The 22,507-nt window shown below is 32.9% G+C and overlaps 3 protein-coding genes across 3 annotated transcripts; all 3 read left to right on the top strand.

Annotated features, from left to right (window-relative positions):
* Positions 1–12,008: 12,008 nt before the first annotated feature.
* On the top strand, positions 12,009–13,501 carry LOC18025062 (transcription factor MYB15). Its single transcript, XM_006405998.2, has 3 exons — positions 12,009–12,299; positions 12,411–12,540; positions 12,738–13,501. Exons 1-3 carry the CDS (start codon positions 12,167–12,169, stop codon positions 13,330–13,332), a joined length of 858 nt encoding a protein of 285 aa, XP_006406061.1. The 5' UTR covers positions 12,009–12,166; the 3' UTR covers positions 13,333–13,501.
* A 1,055-nt stretch (positions 13,502–14,556) lies between these two features.
* Positions 14,557–17,908, top strand: LOC18025061 (pre-mRNA-splicing factor SLU7). Its single transcript, XM_006405997.2, is given in 13 exon segments — positions 14,557–14,572; positions 14,856–15,019; positions 15,113–15,225; positions 15,302–15,715; positions 15,802–15,937; positions 16,023–16,298; positions 16,300–16,326; positions 16,528–16,747; positions 16,839–16,942; positions 17,012–17,080; positions 17,177–17,255; positions 17,438–17,540; positions 17,635–17,908. Coding segments are annotated over 11 exon segments (1,617 nt in total). The 3' UTR covers position 17,255; positions 17,438–17,540; positions 17,635–17,908.
* Positions 17,909–18,249: 341 nt separating this feature from the next.
* Positions 18,250–19,440, top strand: LOC18025060 (putative F-box protein At3g23260). The gene has a single exon (XM_024159162.1). It carries the CDS (start codon positions 18,250–18,252, stop codon positions 19,438–19,440), a length of 1,191 nt encoding a protein of 396 aa, XP_024014930.1.
* Positions 19,441–22,507: the final 3,067 nt, after the last annotated feature.

Here is a 22,507-nt window from a genome sequence, read left to right as displayed (position 1 = left end):
ACTTCACAGTTTTTACCTCAAAACATCCCTTATGCGAAGCTCTGTCAACCAATACTCGCAACGCCTCTTTCGACCTAAATTCTTGATGTTTCTCAAAACCAGCACCATCATCCCATTCAATAACAAACTGCTGAGTTGGTTCTACTCGCCCTGCAGGCTCTACGTGATCATCCTCATGTGCATGATCATCCGGTTTTGAAACAACATCATCGATCACCATCTGTTTCTCAGTCTCTGCCACGACCACAATAGCAAGTTCATTCTGTTCTTTCCCTGCTTCTACCGGTGTGTAAGTAGTCATCCCTTCCTCAATATCAAGCATATTATCCCCTGTTGCTAGCTCATCACTCTGATCTTCCATTATCTCCACATTCAACACAGATCTAAGTCCATCTTTGTCCAGAGTTGTTAGATAGACATACACATCACCATCATCAACAATACGTGACTCATTGCGTGGCTTAGCTACCAATGGAATGTAGCTTAACTTGAGCTTCTTCGTACTATTGTTTATCCCAATCTTCTTGCATATACCATCTACAACCATCGAATAGGTTACCTCGTCGATAGATGTTTTAAATGATATAGCATAGATGGAACTCCTTGAAATCCATTTAAACTCTTCTCCTTCCTTAAAATAACATCCTCCATACTCAAATTGTATGTTTGTGTGGCCGCTCATCCTCTTCTGTTCATAAATACAAAAAAAAAGGCTTTTACGATTTACAGAAAATTAAAATTTACTCACAGTTATACCAATTGTACCAGTTGTCCCACATATCTCTTTAAGTTATCCCAATTGTACCAGTTGTCCCATTTCATTCAGTTTTCCCAATTGTACCAGTTGTCCCACATATCTCATTCAGTTATCCCAATTGTACCAGTTGTCCCCTTTCATTTAATTATCCCAATTATACCACTTCTCCTAATTCATTAAGTTATCCCTATTGTACCAGTTATCCCATTTCATTCAGTTACCAATTGTACCAGTTGTCATGTTTCCCACAGATTCACTATTTGTACGATTCAGCTCGATTCAGATCGATTCTACCGCACCACGTTACATTTTAACACAGAGAAAACTAAATCAACCTATATAAGTAACTAAACTATCCAATGTGCAACCTAAACAAACCGAAATTGACAAATCGATTGAAAAATTGAAAAATCCCCAAAATACAGAATATGTTCACCTTAAAGCGAAATGGCGGAGGAGAAATGAGTTACGGAGAATAACCCGACTTCAGAGGACGCCGACGCACCGCTACGAACGAAAATACACAACAGTTTACAAGATTCGAGCAGATCGATCGATATCTGGGTTTAAGGTGTTCGTTTGAGCTTTTAGGGTTTACATACGCGGGATGAAGATTTTGATTTCCCTAATTTTCGGTTTAATATACCCAGAAATTCTGATAATACTCGAAATTGATTTGTTGGTTTGGTATTTCGATTTCAATTTTCAATTTTCAATTAACTCGATTTTTTTTAAAAAACACCAAAAATCATCACAATTCACGAATGCCATCATCTCCCTTCATTAAGGGTAAAATGAGCATATCACACCTATTATGGCACTCAGACTCATTTGTGGCACAAGAGATTTTTTTTTTCCAATTTATGGCTTCTCAGCCATTAAACCTATTACCATCTCTATAAACCAATGACCAGAACCTGTATGTAGAATATACCATCTCTATAAACCAATGACCAGAACCTATGTAGAATATACCATCTCTATAAACCAATGACCAGAACCAACGTAGAATATACCAGCTCTATAAACCAATGACCCGAAGGCGTGTGTAAGTTTCTTCCAAGTTAGGCAAACATTATGTCTGTCAAATAGTAGGCAATCACAATCACTCAGTCGATTTATCAATGTTAAATAAACCCCAGTATTCCACTATCCTTTAATAATTCTTTTTCCTAGTTTATTGTAAATACTATATACAAAAATCAAATGCTATCATGTAATAAAGTATACATAGAACCTCTATAAATTAATATTCAGTAAATTAATAATCATTATAAATTAATAAATTTTACTGGTCCCAAATCGGGCCAGTGTAAAAATCCATCAAATTCGATAAAATAATAAGATAATATTTTTTTTTTAAACTCTTATGTAGATATATGGTCCCAACAAAAACATAAATCAATAATTACATAAATTCATATAAATATATGTAAATAAAATATTCTAAAATATGAATAGTGTGTTTGTTTTTACTTAAAGTTGAAATCTTATTAGTTCTCATCTCTCTAATTATTGTATCAATAGCTCTTATTGTTGTTTTACAATTTACATTCAAAATTTATGATGATTTTTGATGTGATAGTTGATTTTTTTATCTGTAAATGTTTTTAAATGTATTGTAGTGTTATCTTCAATTTTATCATCAACAATACTGATATTAGCCATAGTTTTTTTTTTATAAATTTTAAACTTATGAACATATATATTTTTACATGGACAATCTAATATGGTGTTAAAAAAAACCATTGTGATAATTAAGATTGTTAATCATAATTTATATTATGAGATTTGTTAAAATTTTAAAATATAACATTATTCCAAAAAAAATTTAGAAAGTTATATGCAGAAAGCAAATTTTCTCTATAAATTAATTTATAGATAAATTAATATTACGATAAATTAATAAAATTTCATGGTCCTAATAGAGGTTTTACTGTATATAGAAAAATTGTGATAATTGTTTCATTATAAATATTTCATTTCAATGTTAATAATGACACAAGGATCATAATTTTTTATAATGAAATGAAATATCTATAATGAAACTATTATCATGAGTTCCGACCTTTTGATCTATAATCTTTTTTGGTGTTCGAAGTCAGCTATTAATAAAACCACATTTTAAGGTGAAATAACTTTATTTTTTCAAGTAGATGTTGAAGTAGTATTCATAGATTCTCAAATACCACTAGACCACCAGCCATTTGAATCTTGAATCTATATTACATAATAATATCTCCTAAGAAAAATATGTTGGATTTTACCAGCTTTAGAGTTAACCTTGCCAAAACGCAGCAAGATGGATTGGATGATCAGTCCGAGAGTGCAGAGGACTCAAAATCCTTGTGTCACCAGTTCAAATCGTAATCTTGAATATATATATATATATATATATATATATATATACTCAAAGGGAAAACTAATGTATAATTAATTCAACTACGACCCAGCCACAGAGGCAATAGATCTTGACTTGGCTTGCGAAATAAAAGCGCGTTTATATAAGACGGTCTATTCTCCGGAAAGTTTTTTTCTGCAGTTATTGATACTCATATGTGTAACCTTTTGTAGTTTTGTTGGGTTCAATCCAGATTGCATAAAAGGTTGTGTGTGCTGCTAGTTTACGGAGAGGCTTCGGAGCTGCACGGGAGCTTGAAGAAGACCAACTAACCTAGCTTTCTAATGTCATGAAGGTGAAAGTAGAGGAGCCCAACCTAAAAATTAATTATGGCTGCCCAAATTAATGATCTTCGCTAAAAGTATATATATATATATATATATATATATATATATATATATATATATATATATATAAGGGTGGCTCTCTTGTCTCTGCATATCTAAGTATCACACAAGAAGCAATTCGGTGTGATATTGATTCCCCAAGTGGTCAAGTGGTTAGCCGATCCCTGAAGGGAAGTCTATCAAGTTGCATAGTCTACACCATGAATACTTGTTTTGGAACTGGCTCCTTTGTACCATATTTTTTTGCACATGCATGATTATAAATTAGTATCGAATTGTTCCACGTGAGTTTGGTGGAGAAAGAAACTGTTGAAAAGCCTTCAATATGCCACTGATACTCATCTTCATTTTACGTTGCATGGACCATTCTTTTGAATATTAAATTAATCGAGATTCGAGACTGCATAGTTATAATTGGGTGGTAACAACTTGGGTGGTGAATTTAGCAGTCACTTTTAGTGAAGAGATGGTATAGCCGCCAGGCCCGCCACCGTACATGTTAACCATTCGATGACATAATTCATGATGAAGTGCTTATTATATCATAAAGTATTACTGTTATTTAAATAAAAGTAAAGTAAGAAGTCTTGCGAAAATGTACATCTCCATTTATTCAAAGCAGAGTGGAAAATTCGTACCAAATTCTGAGAAATCATTTGCTGCTTAAGCAAATGTTTTGGTTTGAAAAGTAAACCTCTTGGGGCTACAAATTCAATCATCATGTCTTTCTAATAAAATAATGTTTGTATATATATATATATATGTTAAATGATAGTTAGGTAAAATAAAATACGTCTTAATGGATTAATATAATATTACAAAAACTCTTATCCAATCATAAAGTAAATTTGTTTAGCTATCAACATTTTCTCAAATAAAGGATAACAAAATGAAACTTGAATAAGCCAGCCAAAAGAAGCACATATTATAATATAACGAGTTTAGAGATAATTGCACTTATTGTCATTTATATTTAATTGACACTTCTCCCTTGGTATGATCTGTTTTGCCACTCCTGCAGCTAACGGTATCACCAATGTTAGGGGAAAAATTGTCCAGAGTCAAATAAGCAAAATGCTATATTTCCTAACATATTTAGAAAGTGAAACTAGGAAAGCTTAAAATAAATGACAATCTATACGAAACCTCTTGAATGCACAGGTTACTTATTTCTAGATTTTTAAGTTTTCTGATACTTTATAATTTTGAGCAAAATAGTTGGCATTTCATCTTTCGAAAAGACGATTTTGTTTCTAGTACTTTACAAGTGTAGCGCGTACAATATACTTGATATCATGCAGGCAGTAGTTTAGCAGATAAAATCGAAAAAATTGGACGTTTGTAGTATATTAAATGCTCATTTCGCAAAAAAGTTTTTCAAAACTAGCACTAATGAAGGGTCAAATCTGTATATCTTTGAGTTTAGACAAATCATGCATGTATAAACCGCATGCACTGAACGTTGTTACCTTTCAAAAAAGGTTGAACTCTGAGCATTAGAATTCGAACTTTGCTTAGGGAATTTCGACTCCAGAAAAGAGATATATATGTTTCGACCCAAAGCTCTTCCATTAACCATAAGGTCCATATTGCACTGATCCACTAGATTAGCCATTACTTATTTACTTATTAATTAATCTTTTAACTTTTAAGTAGTAAACGAAATAAACGTGGTTGCTTTAGAGAAAATCGATGAAAAACACTGGATAGCCCACTATTACCCTTTTCTTTCTTAATTTTATTTTAGAGAAAAAGATGAAACTAAATAAGACAACAAGCTAGTTGTCGACAAGTTGTAAAAGCTTAACACTATAGTTGTGTCATTGGCCGTCACTGGGTACTTAAAAAAATTAAAAATCAATCAGAAAACTCGAATTCTGTGATATCTGTTAATGAACTATTATTATTGTCTCTAAGAGCAAAGCATGAATTCGAACGAACTTTTTCTTCATTGTTTCATTCGTTTTTCTTTTTGTCTGAACAAGTTTAAAAAATATCTATGTTAATATTTACAATAACTGTAGAAAATTATCTAGTCTTAGTCATCCAATCGATGCATGCCTTTTTTTTGTTAAACTTTGGGAGTTTCAGACTTTCTGTCCATAATCTCTCTTAGTATCTAGAGTTAACCTTTAGATATTCTAAATTAGAGAATAACTCTCTGTTTCAAAGAAGAATTGAATTTTGAGCACAAGAGAACCAATCCCTTTGATTTATCACTAGGCAACCACCATTTTCGTGATGCATGCTATGTACTCTTAATTTTTAATATATTTTAGCACAGTTATAACCAAATACACTCAAAGTGATATTTTGAAATGGTTGTATAGATTTGCCTCATTTGTGCTCACCTAAGACGGCCGTAGATGCAACTACCATTACAACTCAAACATTTAAGTGTATTTTCGAAATAGGAAATCCATATTTTTGTTAACTGAATACACCGTACACGTAAAAAGAACTGATAATCGTTCCAATACATATCCACTAGGAATACATACCTTAATTTCCTAGATACCCAATCTGTATCCATATGTACTATAGATAGACTCAGATTATCTTAAAGATGTCTCGTTGAAACTAAATTGTCAAATCAATACCGGGAAACCTTATGAAGTGCGAAAATGTATAACGTATGAAGTCAAAGTCTTGACAGAAATTATGGTAATTTAGAACGCGGAACAATTAGTTAATGTCTCAATTCATTATGGTTATAAAAAGAATCTTGGACATTAATTTTGTGCACACACACATACGTTCAACTGTATATTTGTTTTTATTTATTTTAAAAGGGACTATATATATTTATTTTCTGTATGTATAATGTTTTTATTTATTTCTGTATGTATATTTGTTCAAATGGAGTTCCATATCTGTATGTATAATGTTTGAATTTTATAGTCTTGGTCCAGTGGATGATGTATGTATTATTTCTCTGAAGTCTTCAAAAATCGATTTTTTTGTTTTTTTTGAGCTATATACTTGGAGTAGAAGTTGATCGATCGTCTGCGAATTAACATTCGGACGTCATGAGTAACAAAATCTAACTAGCAATATCAGTAAAAGAACTTTAAATAGTTATAGTTTAGTATTGACAGGATAAAAATTGCTGATGTTAAAAAAAAAATTGTTATAGTTTAGTGATTTTGTATTATTGGTGATAGTTGGAAATCAAAATTTCTTACATACATCTCTATTTAGCAACGGTAAATGTAGACTATCGACCGACGTAAACATTTTTTGTTGTTGTTAGAATCGACCGAAACTTGTATTCTGATGATCTTTTATTTATTTTTATAATGTCGTTGTCAAAGAACACATAATGTCGACAGGTTTGGAATCCTTTGCTGTTTATTAAGGACCTTTAACCAATAAAAAGAAAATCCTCTGTTGTTTATTATGTTCAAGTGAATAGAGTTACATAAGAAAATCTAGTGCACTTAGGGTAAATCGTATGAGATATTCTCATATTCACAAAGATTTCTTAAATTATACAAATACGCTCAATTATTATATGATTTCAAATTAGTTAGTGTACGTATATGGAATATAAACGATAGTAAAAAAATCAGTTTTAAATCATCAAATCAATCTGAATAATGAAAATCAGTTGTTCGTCATAAAATCAATCTGATTTTTTGAAAATAATAAGTAAATAAAGTGATCATTACGGGAGGGAAGACAATTCAATCTGAATTTTAGGAAAAAACGTACATAAATAGACTCATTAGGAGACCATATAAAAATAGAATATTTTATTCTATCGAGTGTGAACGCAAATACTAATTCTTATTATATGGTATGTGCTAAATTTAACAAATTTCCATTACGCAACTAAATCTAAATTGACCCGTGAGATAAAGAAGACCCGTATCCAAAAGGAAATCCATTGTTCCTTCAAAATATATTATTGAAAGAATGGGAAATAAAGAGACGAAGATTAGTGGAATAATGGTCCTCTTTAATATATAATAATATCCGCGACTATTTCGGAACAGAACAAAAGCACCAACCCCATTTTTTTCTCACACTCCGTACGTACTACTGCGACTTTAACTCTTCTTACGGTTCTATTCTCTAACGCGTTTTTAAACAAAATAAGTAGTTGACCAAAAACACAAACACAACAAATCTATTTCCGGACAGAAATCTATTTCTGTTATCGGAATAATGGCCATCTTATTATATATGAATAGTTGAAGTTTCATATTTTATGTTTTAATCATTTTACTTCTTAAAATTCAGCACCGGGAGTTATTGTCTTAAGGAAAAAAACCTTAAAAATACCTCATTTTATAAACATTTGCTAGAAAAATACCCAGACTATTAACGCTACCTGAAAAACACCTAACTTATATTTGGCTATTTATTTAATACCCGAACATTCAAAAACTGTAAGTTTAACTCCCCATTTTTAACTCCGTTTATCCGTTCAACGGAAACTCTAATATGGTGTTAATTCCCTGTCAAAAACTTTAACAGCACGTGTTTAATTAGCGATGAAAAACATTAAGTAATCCTGGTCGAGAAATAAGTTGTCTTCTTCTTCTCCAAATCGATTAAAACTGTAAACCCTAAATCATAAATTTCTTCCTCTCTCGATTTCATCAAGCAAAATGGAAAACTCATCCTCATCGGCGAAAATGCTCCAACACATGAAATCTGGATCGACAACTAAACCCTCCTCCACGGATTCTCCACTGTATAATCGCTTTCCATCCTTTATAGACATAAGCCCTCCATAATGCAAATTTACTTTGAAAGAATCACTGCACATCAAACAGAAAATTAGTGAAGTCGAAAAACTTCATAATTGACACACACCTTAACCTTAACCCTGAATTCAACCCAAATTTCTAAACCCTTAAAACCTTATCTCATTTCGCAACTCTCGCAAAATCACTTCCTTCTATTAACAGACGATGATCTCTTTCGGTGAAAGAGATTGACGAAGATGATCGAATTCGAAGTCGCCGTGATGAAGATTGATTTAGGTTTTTCAATTTGGGGAAGAACGGTGGATTTAGGGTTTTCAATTTGGGGGGGAAATCAGTCGATTCAGGGATAATTCGACTTCTTCCTCGACAAAGGGGTAATTTTGTCTTTTTCTCTTTGATTAAACACGTGTTGTTAAGGTTTTTGACAGGGAATTAACACCGTATTAGAGTTTCCGTTAAACGGATAAACAGAGTTAAAAATGGGGAGTAAAACTTACGGTTTTTGAATGTTCGGGTATTAAATAGGTAGCCAAATATAAGTTAGGTGTTTTTCAGGTATCGTTAATAGTCTTGGTATTTTTCTAGCAAATGTTTATAAAATAAGGTATTTTTAAAGTTTTTTCCCTTGTCTTAAAGATTTGTCAAAAAATCAATGAAGTTGACTTTCTTATCTTTATTTCAAAGTCAGCGTTTACTTTTACAAGATCAAATTCTAGGATTATATGCTATTTTTAGCATACGATATTTATATATATATATATATATATATATCGTAAGGACATATAATTCTGTGAATAGCACATCCAGAATGCATAGTACAAATTTAAGATAAAACATGGACAAACCGGTTTTTACAACTAGCGCGAGTTGAAGAAATTTTTTCAAATGTTATAACATAAATCTTACAAAATGCATGCAGTAATCTATAGTTGAATAATTCTTTTCCAAATTAAACAGTCAAGAACGACATGCTTTCACATTATCACTGATTCCACCATTTTACATTAGTTTATACTTTACAGTATCAAGTTATTAATTAAGCGATATAGCATGGCAACCACTTTCGCTCTTCAAATAATTCATAAATTATGATATATAAGTATATTATAGCATTTATTACATGAAGTCAAAAATTTAACAGCTCTTTGTATTAAAGTTACTTGCATTCAGATTAAGAATTCGAAAATATCTGAAAGAAACATAATGAAACCTAGTAGATATAGCTGAAGTTTTCTGGTCAATTCATTAATTAGCATCATGAACCAAAAATAGTCTCTAAATATACCAGGTACTATTTTTAAACTGTTTGCGTCCATATTCAAGAAAGCGGTGTTTATTTTATGTTAGTTTTCGGACAAATGATTTTTGTTTCAAGAAAAATGGTCCCTAACACAGTACGTAACGTTTGTATACAAATGTTGTTGATCAGCTAAAAGCAAATCATCGCCAACTGCACCAAGTATCAACAATTGCCTGAAGACCTACATTTGAGAATACATAAAAAATCACTTGATTTTGACAAAGGATTATATTTATGAGTGGTCCTACGAATAGCATCTTTTAAAACGTTATTCGAAGAAGATATCAATTGTGAGAAGCGGGTAAAATAAACATTTTTCATAATTGAAGATGATAGCATTCGCTTCCATTTCAAAAATACGATGATACTAATATGTTTGCATATGAAAATTAATTACATAATCTAAAAGTACGATTTTCTGCAAAAGCAATCTTTAAAATTATATATTTGCAAATTTACTCTAAACTCGCAAAAACATTATGTCAATCCACGTAGTCGAATTTACCCGTACTATATACATTAGAATCTTTCTGGTCATATACATTAGAGTTTCTAACTTCCAATAGTAGAGTCGATTCCTCATCACAAGAGATTTGATTTGATATAGAAATGATCAGAATTTAATATAAATTTGACGAAAATAACGGTGAATTATATTGTAAATTAAATTCAACTTCGTGGATTTCATTTACATTTTTGTAAATTGAGGATATACTTGCAGAAAATGTTATTTGGATGATTTTTTCTTTTTTGAAGCAAACCCAAAAATGTGGTGTTTATTGGGACCGCAAATTTAATATTATAGCAGTTGAACTTTTAATATGTAGCTGAAGGACAGTTTAAGAGTGATTAGTTTTTTTTTCGCTAAAATGTTTTAAGTTTTTATTTAGTTGCTCCTTCTTGATTAAGCTAGCACGGCCAATACAAAAAAGAAAATTTAAATGATTTCAAAAACCCATCAAGTATTCATCTAAACTTTATTTAGTTTGGTAGAAAGGATAAAGTTTAATTTCTTCGTGTCAATTAAGCTTGTCGTAGGCCTCTTTCGTTGACCCAGAAACTGTGAACAAAAATATTAAAATTATATCTGAGGAGGGTAAAGTTTTGTTGAACGGATGTAGTGTGTGTGAACGCGTTAGTCAACTTGCATTACATGAGCTATTTCCACCCGGTCAGATATTTTATTTTGACCTTTTTAAAATTTATATTAAAGGAGTTATTAAATTAGAGGAAAAGACTTATGATGCATAACTTGAAAAATAAATTTTGGTGGAATTAGATATTTATTTGAAAATTTATCACATATTGAAAAATCACAGAGAAAAAGTTCTACCCAATTCCATATGAAAGACTGAACTTTCACAAATATTGTTAAAAATTGTTCCTTTACTATTTTCAAAAGGATTGAGTGGAACAAAATTATTTCTCTAGCATTCTAATTTTACTCATCTTTATTGCACTCATCTCTACTATTCCTATATTGCTCACTATTTAGACCCTTACAATTTTTACAGAAAACTATTTTTCGAAGTCCAATCTGATATTGGTGAATTTGAAAATAATATATATGTTAAGTAAAATTTAGAATGAATAATTAGCTAACCTATATCAATAAAAGATGCACATATATATATAATATATATTTCTCTTAAAAACAAACATACCAACAATAATTATAGTATGTCAACAAATGGAAATGTCAGTACACATACAAAAACCAAATACGAAAAATAAGCAAATGCATACTGAAAATGAGTTTTCTAGTATATCACATATTTACATATTAAATCAAGACTCTAAGTAGTATTATTGTGTTACTAGTATGGCCTTTTATAAGTAAGGACATGCCATGATAATATATATATATATACATATATATTATAATCACTATAATGGACGTGATTAACCTAAAAAATATTACTACCAAGATTAAAGAAGTTTAAGTTTAATAAGAAAAGTAAAGAAATTACAAAACAATTTTTACGAGCAGATATAAAACAGTGTTTTTTGGGTCAACATATAATCCACCCAACGTTGATTTTGGTTTTTGTCGTATATAATCGTAAACGTTGATTTTCTACAAATGTATGTACGTGTGGGCTCATTAGAATGCAATTCGTGCGTCTGCCCGACGACTTTTTTTTACTCGGAGCTAACACTTAGACCACATAACTCACCATCACAACGCTATACACATTTCTATTCATGCACAACAATTAATATTATATTATATTTTTGTAGTCTCTAAAACAAACATATCATTCATTCCCACATGCAATATAATAAAACTACAACAAACTTTTTGACTATGGTGCCAATAACCAAAAACGACATCTCTCTCTCTCTCTCTCTCTCTCTCTCTCTCTCTCTCTCTCTCTCTCTCTCCTTCCGGGAAGCTTACCAAAATGCTTTTGAATTCTCCCACATGCCTTTTGACCAATCCAGTATAAATACTCAAAACCATTAGACAGTCATTCTCAAGCTCATCAACAACATTTGATCATCTAGCTCATTATAAAGTATTTGATCATCTAGCTCATTATTAAGCATTTGATCATTATCATCAGCACAATCTGTCTTGATCGTCAATACCAAGACAAACCTCCGGATTATCATCAGCAATTCGAAACACATAATCGAAAGATGGGAAGAGCTCCATGCTGCGAGAAGATGGGGTTGAAGAGAGGCCCATGGATGCCTGAAGAAGATCAAATCTTGATCTCTTTTATCCATAAACATGGCCATAGTAACTGGAGAGCCCTCCCTAAGCAAGCTGGTATGAACAAAATAAAAACCCCATTCAAAGCTATATATATATATATATAGCATAATTTGCTAACGTTGATTATATAATTTTCTTAACGTTGATGGTGATTATTAATTACAGGGCTTTTGAGATGTGGAAAAAGCTGTAGACTTAGGTGGATGAACTATCTAAAGCCTGATATTAAAAGAGGCAATTTCACCAAAGAAGAGGAGGATGCTATAATCAGCTTGCACCAAATCCTTGGCAATAGGTAATACTTTACATTCTTCTACTTTTACATATAACTTTATATACCTAGGTCTATAAACGTCATACGTACGTCTAACAAAAATATAATAATCATCACAAGAAACATGTCTTGGTCCACTTTTATAATAGTTTATACTATAATCTCTTTGAAAATATTGTATTAACGTTACTTTTTCTTTTCTTTTGGTACGTCTCTAGATGGTCAGCCATTGCAGCAAAATTGCCAGGAAGAACGGATAATGAGATCAAGAACGTATGGCACACTCACTTGAAGAAAAGACTCGAAGATTATCAACCTGCTAAACCTAAGACAAGCAACAAGAAGAAGGGTACTAAACCCAAATCGCATTCTACACCGGCGAAATCCAACAGTACTAGAAGTGAATCGGTGCTCGTGAATTCATCAAACCCTTCTTTTGAAAGTTTGTTCTCGGCATCTCCTTCGACGAGTTATGAGGTTTCTTCGGTGACACTCATGAGCCACGAAGGCAATAGCAACGAGGATAAGATTGATGATAAATCGCGAGACAGCAGTATTATAACTCAAGATCGTTGTTCTTTCGAAAATTTCGGAGCAGACATTGACGAGAGCTTCTGGAACGAGGCGCTTTATAGCCAAGATGAACACAACTACGCATTGAACCCTGAAGCGGCTGGTTTTGATGAGATACAACAAGAGTTTCAGCAGATAGGTTCTGTTGAAAATGAGATGGTTTTGGACAGTGAGATGGACTTCTGGTTCGATGTATTGGCGAGAACCGGAGGGGAACAAGACCTATTAGCTGGGCTCTAACTTAAAATGTTTGAAGAGTAAAGTGTAAACTCTTAACTTTTGATGTGATTAATAGTTAGTTTATTGAATAGAGGTTTCGTTTTGAGAAGATTGTATTCATTTGTTCCTCTAAGATTGAGTAGTTAGCTAGTTCGAGTGATATAATCAATGACAAGTAATTAACTACTATTAGTACTATATGGCCTAGTCTATGAGATAATTAATTAACAAACAAACATCGGATTCCCATATAAAAACAGCGATTAAAATGTATTATATAATGTTCTTTCTAAAGAGGTTTTCAAGTTCAACTATGGCGGAAAAGGAAAAGTAGATTGATGATCATAAACATTTTTTTTAATCAAAATCTTAAGTCTAAAATCAGAGAAAACTATATAAACTATGCTAAAATAAAAAAAGATAAAACTATCGGTTTACTGTTAAACACAGTTATTTTTATTTCTTAATACAAACCAATGAGAAAAATGAGAAACGATATTACAAAATATATAAAAAGAAGAAATCATACTGAACCGTGGCTAAAATTCATAAAAAAGGTTTAGATCTAGAGAATGATTATTATTCTTAGGCTCGAATTTTTAGCCAGCAAAACGAAATAATCATTCAAAACCTAAAAGTATAAATTGATTTAAAATATAGTAATTAAGCAGAGATTTAGGCTTCTAAATTAATACTACGATCAATGGTGTTATCAAATATTTTGTTGATTTAGAATTTAGTTTTTAAATCTAGAACTAAACAAAAAGAGAAAATAACATGGTAATATGGTATAAACTATAAAGAAGCCGACAAAAAAAAAGCTATAAAGAAAAAAAAACAACCCGTTAAAATCTAACATGTTTATGTGAAATTTATTATTATTAATTTAATACACGTGAATTATGCGTACGAGGCAAAACCAAACATGGTCTGATAACGACATTCCACTACTCTCCAGAATCGTCGTCCGTTAATCCGAACTAACGGAAGTATTAACGCCGTCTATATTCACCGTTAATTTTTCTAGTTTTTTTTTTTAAAAAAGACGTTTCTGGAAACATGTATTTCTTTCTCTGCCAAATAAAAACCAAACAAAACAATCGGATTCATTTTTCGTCATCATCATCATCATCATCATCATTCACCACTTCGAGCAATTAAGCAGTCTATTGATCACTTTCGTGTGTTTTCTTATGAATTGTAGAGTTACAAATTCCCACAAATAATTCATATTCGAAACTCAACATGGCTACTGCATCAGGTTGGTATCATTTTCTCATCTCTTTCGAAAGTTAAAAAGGATAATTTTTTTTCATGGGTTTAGACGGAAGAGATTAACCAAGAAACTGGATATGCCTTATAATTCAATGTATGTTCTTAGCATTTGTGTTAGTTTTGGCTCTCGCTACAGTGTGATGTCTCTTCCTTGGCTCTGTTTTGAAGAATATGACTTTATTGTCTATAGATTGAATGCTTTTAGTGTATAAATGGGTATTGAATCAATGGAGCTTTGCATAAAGAAATGAATAAACTTTGCATTGCAGTTGTGTTTAAGACTAGAGAAGAGTATAGAAAGCAGTAAGAACTGGAGGAAGCTCGTAAAGCCGGGCTTGCTCCAGCGGAGATCGATGAGGAAGGAAAAGAGATTAACCCTCACATTCCTCAATACATGTCATCTGCTCCATGGTACCTCAATGCCGAGAAACCTGTAAAGTCTATGTTTTTACACCAATTCTTTCTTGTGAATGGTTTTTTTGTTGAATGAATGCTTAAAAATTGTTTCTTTTTTCTTTTTCTCCAGAGCTTGAAACATCAAAAGAAGTGGAAACCTGATATAAACTATACAAAGTCATGGTACGATAGAGGAGCGAAAACATTTCAAGCAGAGAAGTATAGGAAAGGAGCTTGTGAAAAGTAAGTAAGCCAACAAGAAAAAACTCTTTTCTTTCTCAGGTTTTGAGTCTTGTGTCATTGATCGAATTTTTTTCAGCTGTGGGGCTATGACGCATAAGACGAAACTGTGCACAGAGAGGCCAAGAAAGATAGGAGCAAAGTGGACGAATAAGAATATTGCTCCTGATGAAAAGATTGAGACTTTCGAGCTTGATTATGATGGGTAAAGGGATAGATGGAACGGTTACGATACAGCTCAATATGCTAGAGTGGTAGAGAGGTATGAGGCTAGGGATGAAGCAAGAAGGAACTTCTTAAATGACCAGCAATTGAAGAAGCTTGAAAAGAAAAGTGACAAGCAACTTGTGGGGGAAGAGTTTAGTGATGATGATGAAGAAGAAGATGCTCTGAAACATGATGAAGCCAAAGCTGATGAGAGCAAGCAAATGGACTTTGCTAAGGTAGAAAAACGTGTTCGAACTACTGGAGGTGGCAGTACAGGAACTGTTAGGTACTTAGGTTGGTTAATGTTTTGATTCTTGCTTAATCTTTGAAATGTTTGAGCATGATATATTGCTTGATATGTTCTCTCCTCAGGAACTTGCGTATCCGTGAGGACACTGCGAAATATCTTCTAAATCTTGATGTCAATTCTGCTTACTATGATCCCAAAACTCGATCTATGCGTGAAGATCCTCTTCCCAATGCTGATCAAAATGAGAAGTTCTATGCGGTAATTAAGTGCTTGAGAATCTGTATTTTGCAGCGGCATGCAGTTATTACATTGACCCTTATTGATAAATATGGAAATGTGTCAGGGAGACAATCAATACAGAATGACTGGACAAGCTCTAGAATCCAAGAAGCTCAATATTCACTCATTGAAATCATTTGAGAAAGGGCAGGATGAGATTAACATGCAAGCTGCTCCTTCTCAAGCCGAGCTGCTTTTCAAGAATTATAAAGAATCAAAAGAAAAACTGAAGAAACAGATCAAAGAAACCATCATGGAGAAATATGGAAACGCTGCTTCTGAGGAAGAAATCCCAAAGGAGCTTTTACTGGGGCAAAGCGAGAGAGAAGTTGAATATGACCCGTTGTGGAAGAGTTATTAAAGGATTGGTAATACATGAACTACTTATCCTCCACACTAGTTGCTGTTTTGGTATTTTCCATATAATCAATATTCCTTGGTAAACTTCATAATTCATTAACATGATCACATCCCTTATCTCAGACATACTTCACATAAGTATAGGGGCATGAATTCTGTTTCTTCTTACTTTTCTTGTATCATCTCTTTGTTTGATTGTGTTTTCACAGGAATCATGGCTACCTAAAAGCAAATATGAGGAAGATGTTTATACAAACAACCACACAAGTGTATGGGGGTCATGGTGGAAGGATCATCAGTGGGGATACAAATGTTGCCAGCAAACAATCAAGAACAGCTATTGCACCGGAGTTGCAGGAATCGAGGCGGCTGAGGAAGCTGCAGATCTGACGAAAATCAATTTTGAAAGACGCGCTGCAGCCTCTTATGGTTTAGAAGCTTCTTGCATTATCACTTTCTATTTATTTTGTTCAACTTTGTCTCTTTACATAGAGCTTATCTATATGTGTGCGATTTGCAGAGATGTCCGATCCAATAAAGGAGAAAAGATCCCTGACTTGGGGAAGTGAAACACCACATGATCTTGTTCTTGACAAGAAAAAACTTGCGGAAGCTCTCAAGAAGGTATGCATTTCAATAAAAAAATTTGGTCCTCATTGGTGTTACGTTTGATAATGTCATTTGTTTGCACAGGAGGATGAGAGAAAGAGTGAGGAGAAAGACGAGAGAAAACGCAAATACAACGTCCGGTGGAATGATCAGGTACATGTATATTTCACTGCAGATGCGATTATAGAGCTAACTATAGAGTTTTGATAAACTGAATTATATTTACGAAACATCTGTTCTAAATTTCAGGTTACGCCCGAGGAGATGGAAGCTTACCGAATGAAAAGAAGGCATGAGAATGATCCTATGAAGAATCTTGTGCACTAAGGTAGCTTTTTCACAGAAACTAGTTTAGATTTTGTGAGAACAGAACTAAACAAGTTCTCTTTTTTTTTCGATCTTTGGCTATTGTTGTTTTATGAACTTTTGCAATTTCGTATTTGCATTATTAAATACTTAAATTAGTGCAAATATCTTAACTTGTCATTTTTGACTCAATTTTCAAAATAGGAAACGGAAGAGGATCGAGGAAGAGTGGAAATGCAAATACCAATTTTCAAATTAGTGCAACATTTCCACTCAATTATTTTATAGGTTGTAGTCACCAAAATTGGTATGACCAACCTTGAAATCAGATCTAGAGTCTTCTTACAATTTTCCAATCCTAAACACATGATTTACAACTTTACTTTGTGTTCTTCTATTAGGAACTCTAATGAATACTTACAAGTTACAAGTTTACTCTTCTCCAGTAACTTGCGATCTTGTCTTATCCGAGACCAATCCTGGAGACTCCCTGAGGCCGTTGTTCATCTACAAACGATGGATGGATCCCAACTATCTTTACCATAAAATGGTTTGTAAACCTTTTCCATTTAACTAATGTGATGAAGGGTCATGACTCATGATGATGGATCGTTTCTCTTGAGAAGTAGTACATTGTTCATTCGAGAAAAGAGCCATGTATTCGATCGCTTCAATATGTTATTTTAGAGGAGATGATTGATGGATATTTTAACAAAGAAGTAGTACATATTGTTCCTTTTGACAAGTTCTATTTTTAATATATTTCTCTCTGTTTATTTGTTTACCCGTTGCCTTATTTTCTTGTTTGTTTTAGGCACTTATGCAATATCGTATTTGCATTATTAGATACAAATTAGTTATGTAAATTATCTTTCTTGGCCTATCTGGAAACCGATATATACATAGTTGGAATTAGGTCTTTCTCGACTGTCGCTTGCTCCGTCGCTCTACATATATATCTCCCTCTCATTTTATATTGATTATTTATTTGCAAAGTTATTTGATCACAAGTCTCTATGGAGCGTAGAAGCCTTCCAAGAGATTTGATAGAGGATATACTATCTAGGGTTCAGGTTAAATCTCTAGCACGATTGCGATCAACATCGAAACAATGGAACGCTCTATTGAAATCTAATGGCTTTGCTAAGATACACTCTGCTAATGCACCAAAGGAGGAGTCTCTGAATATCATGTTGATGGATTCTAGGGTTTGTTTAGTAAGGATCAAATACCGTGGAATTCACGACAACAAGGTTGCTCCATCTTTTAAGGTAGTAGCTCAATTCTACCTTAAAGATCCACTCTCTAGTTCTTCACAAGTCGATATAGGTAATATCTTTCATTGCGACGGCTTATTGCTATGCACCACCAAAGATAAAAGACTTGTGGTTTGGAATCCATGTTCAGGGTTAACCAAGTGGGTTAAACCTAGAGACAGCTACAAGGAATCCGACTACTATGCTCTTGGTTATGACAACAAATCTTCGTGCAAGCAATACAAAATCTTGAGGGTGGATCGTCGTGAGTACGGTCGTCATAACAGCTACGAGATTTATGACTTCACCTCTAATTCGTGGAGAGTTCTTGGTGTGGCTTCTGATTGGGTTTTAAAAGAGCATCGAAGTGGCATATCCGTGAAGGGAATTACATATTGGGTTGCTACTCAACGAAGGAGGCCATACGCTGATTTCTTACTTAGTTTTGATTATTCAAAAGAGATGTTTCAAAGTCTGTCTCTTCCTTATCCTTTTCGATATAGAATACCGGTTCTATCAGTGGTTCGAGAAGAGGAACTTTGTCTGTTAGGTACTAATGTCATTCACGGGCGTTTGATGGTTGGGGAGGCATATCCATCAAATATACAAGTATGGGTATTGACTAGTACCGGATCATGGAACAAGTCCCTAGCAGTGAGACCCATTCACTATCAGGGATATCTATATAATTTTCAGGGATATCCATTTAATTTTTCTGAAAGGATGAGTTTCTTGGTAGACGAGCAGAACAAAGTTGTCGTGGTTTGCGCCAACAACATCTTAGACATTGTGCAAGAAAATAAAAACATACTAGAGTATCATCATGCTGTAAATTCTACAGGCACACCATCATCTTGCTCACTTCTTCTGAATTATGTTCTAAGTTTGGCTCACATCAAACAACCTTCTCTTAGAGAACTTTTCATGCTGGAGGACGCACAGGGCAAGTGACTTATAGGTAATTATCACACTGATATATCCAAGTCTCTTTCCCCATGTTTCTTTAGGTACTTTCATATCGTTAGAGCAGGTTTCAGATTTTCTCGTTTGTGTCCGGTTTTATATTTCCTTTTCAACTTGGTCTATGCTTTTTCTTTTTCCCGAGGACTTGACATTTACGGGTTCCATATTTTTTTATTTCAATTGGATAATTTTTATTATGTTTCTCGTTAAATAATATCACTATTTGACCACAACATTTAGCATATTGGGTTATGCTACCGGAGTCCGTGTTCTTCCTAATAATTCATTGCAGATCTTATGAATTATGTTCCAAGTTTAGGTCAAATCCTACAATGTACACTTGGTGGAGGACGCAAAAGGAACGCACATGAGAGGTAGAGGCGTAGAGCAAAAACGTGACTTGTAATTGTCACACCCAATCTTTGACTTCATAAAACTAGAACCATTTCGATTGGTATTGGTTTTATTTTTTTCTCTTGAAAAAATTAATTTCGAACATTTGGAACAAATACATGGGTGCATTTACCCTTTTATTGAGAATGAAGACCACATGTAAATGCCTAAACAAATTTTCGTATAATATACAAAAGTAGTCGAAAATTTCTTTGATGTACAAAAAAATTGTTCAAGGAACCACTTTTTTCTCGGATGAACCATTACGATTTACTTCTCAATGGAAAAAACAATGTAGTCACACCAAACATGCTTCTGCGTAACCTTGTTGCGAGAAAATTGATGGTGCGATCATCCTGATTACTAAGAGCATGTGTAATGGGAGAGATCCCCATAGATTTTTACCTTTTTTTATTATTAAAATGTATTGTTTTAGTATTAGAGATTTAATAGAAGAAACCTAAATTTTTTAAAAGTTCAGTGAGAAAAACCTGAATTTTGTCAAGTAAAAATAAAAAGAATAAGAACCCAAAACAAACTTTTTCTCTTTCTTCTCTTTTATTCAATGAAATTTGGGCATGTGAGACGTTTCTCTCATCTCTAAATTAAGAAACATTTTTCAGTTTTTTTTGTGTTTTTCATTTATTTATTTTGGAAAAAATCGTAGAGACAGTAGTTAAATACCCCGTTGCACTTACTCTAAGACCATCAGCAACTCGGTTTCTACAGCCGTTTCTAAACATTTTTTTGATAAAAATATTAAGCATAAGAGATTTATCTTTGAAGACGTCTCTTAAAGACAGAAAGAAACGTTTCTTCCAGCCAGATATTATGTCTCCATTGGGTATCATAATTGGGGACAAAATCTGTCTAATTTTTTTTCATGTGTTACGACCCACTTGAAGCAGTTTTGGTGACGAAAAAAACCCTCCATTGAACCATACAAAAGCAATAAATCTCTTAACTAAATTTTAATATTAAAAAATGAATAAAAGACCCATATGAGTTTCTGCATTGCAGATGCTCTAAATTAGTGACTCGTGAGACATGAACGAATTCATTGTAATATACAATTGTCTACTATCAGTTAAATCTCCTGAAATAAAATGATTAAGGCCATTCATAGTAGGAAACTCTTGTATTAGCTAGAAATGTGTAATATAAAAAAAGTTACCAATTTTTGTGATAAAACAATAGACGTTGAACTAAAAATTAATTATCCTATTTTCAAATGTTATGGCATGAAAAATCGAAGTTTTTTTAAAAAATGTGTCAAAACTGTACTTTTTTTTTTGAAAAAAAAAAGAGGGAACAGTGGTATTGTTTTTCTTGTGAGATCAACAAGGATTTAGCTCCCGGAAAAACAATGAACTCAATTTATTTAAGGAATAATTGGTTAAACAGTTATGAAATCTGTCTCCATATGGTAAGAAGTCGAGAGGGGGCCTTACTCTTTTTGTCTTTCGTAGGATTTTTTGTTTTCTTTTTCTTTTGTCGTTTATGTTGTTTCGTATTTAAATTGAATAAATTCTTATTTATTTTCATGAATTACAATGTTATCGTGTCGAGAGATACATACAACGTGTTAACGTATTACAAATTAGGTAATACCACTAGATACCAAATAAATAATCGGATATTAGTTTCTTCTATCTGGTATTATTCAAGATTTGTTCACAAGGAAAATACTTTAGAATCCCTATATCTATAAATTTTCAGACATCTCTCTTTGTGTGGGATCCAAAGCATGAAAATATGTCAGTTAATTTATTTCTCTCTCCCATACACAACTGTTTGTGATTTAAAAAAAAATTTGATAATAAAACAAAACCATAGAAATTGGAAAGAGAAAAAGTCCTCTTTTCTCTTTATTGAAATTGTTCTTTGTGGAAGTCGTCTTCTTCTCCATTCTTTGTTTTTTTTCTCCATTCCTTATAATTCTTCTTCCTAGCAATATTATAGTTTATTTTGGTTGTGATAATACTGTTTTCGGCTGCTGTTTCTATTTTAAAGGTTGTCTATTTGGCGGTGATTTTCCAATATTGCAAACAGTATAAGTTTTATTTTTTCATCCCACTTAGTTTTATGTGTTCGTTATTTTGTATATCTATGAGGTTTAACAGATATTGCTCCTAAAGTAGATCCTCCTTACCAATTTAAAATTTTTTTTTTCATTATTGCCGACCATACTTGCAAGAAAAATGGCGGATTTGGAGTTACCTCAGAAAATCCTCGCCACAGACTATGTACCAATCGGCGAAATGGTCAATATATACCAGAAATTGACGGTTCTATCAGAGATCGAGCATGCACTTGCTGAGAAAGAAAGACAGTTTCTTTACAAGAGTCAATTTGGAAAATTGTTCAAAATCTCTGGAAAACCGGCCTAGTCTGGTGCATTTGTTCTGTTCACCCTGACGCGAATGCTGGAAGTTGGTAAAGAGAACGAGATTTGGGTCTTATTTACTGGTAAACCTATTCAGTTTAGTCTTCGTGAGTTCAAAATAGTGACGGGGCTATGCTGTGGGAAATATTCTCCCGCTACAAAGAAGAGAATGAGTTCCAACAATGGCGACACGTTCTATGATAACTTATTTAGTGGTACTAGAGATATTTTGGTTAACAGCATACTCCAGATGCTTTAGAATTAGTCATAATGACG

Source organism: Eutrema salsugineum, unplaced genomic scaffold (genome assembly GCF_000478725.1).
Source record: "Eutrema salsugineum unplaced genomic scaffold, Eutsalg1_0 scaffold_13, whole genome shotgun sequence".
NCBI lineage: Eukaryota > Viridiplantae > Streptophyta > Magnoliopsida > Brassicales > Brassicaceae > Eutrema > Eutrema salsugineum.
The sequence above is the reverse complement of the archived record's forward strand: the minus strand, read 5'-3'. Positions and strand labels throughout refer to the sequence as shown.

Excerpts from the sequence above, each read along its gene's own strand:
- LOC18025062 (XM_006405998.2), top strand. The coding sequence starts at position 12,167 with ATGGGAAGAGCTCCATGCTGCGAGAAGATGGGGTTGAAGAGAGGCCCA. Across the intron at positions 12,300-12,410 it reads AGCCCTCCCTAAGCAAGCTG|GGCTTTTGAGATGTGGAAAA; the intron begins GTATGAACAAAA and ends TATTAATTACAG. Across the intron at positions 12,541-12,737 it reads CACCAAATCCTTGGCAATAG|ATGGTCAGCCATTGCAGCAA; the intron begins GTAATACTTTAC and ends GTACGTCTCTAG.
- LOC18025060 (XM_024159162.1), top strand. The coding sequence starts at position 18,250 with ATGGAGCGTAGAAGCCTTCCAAGAGATTTGATAGAGGATATACTATCT.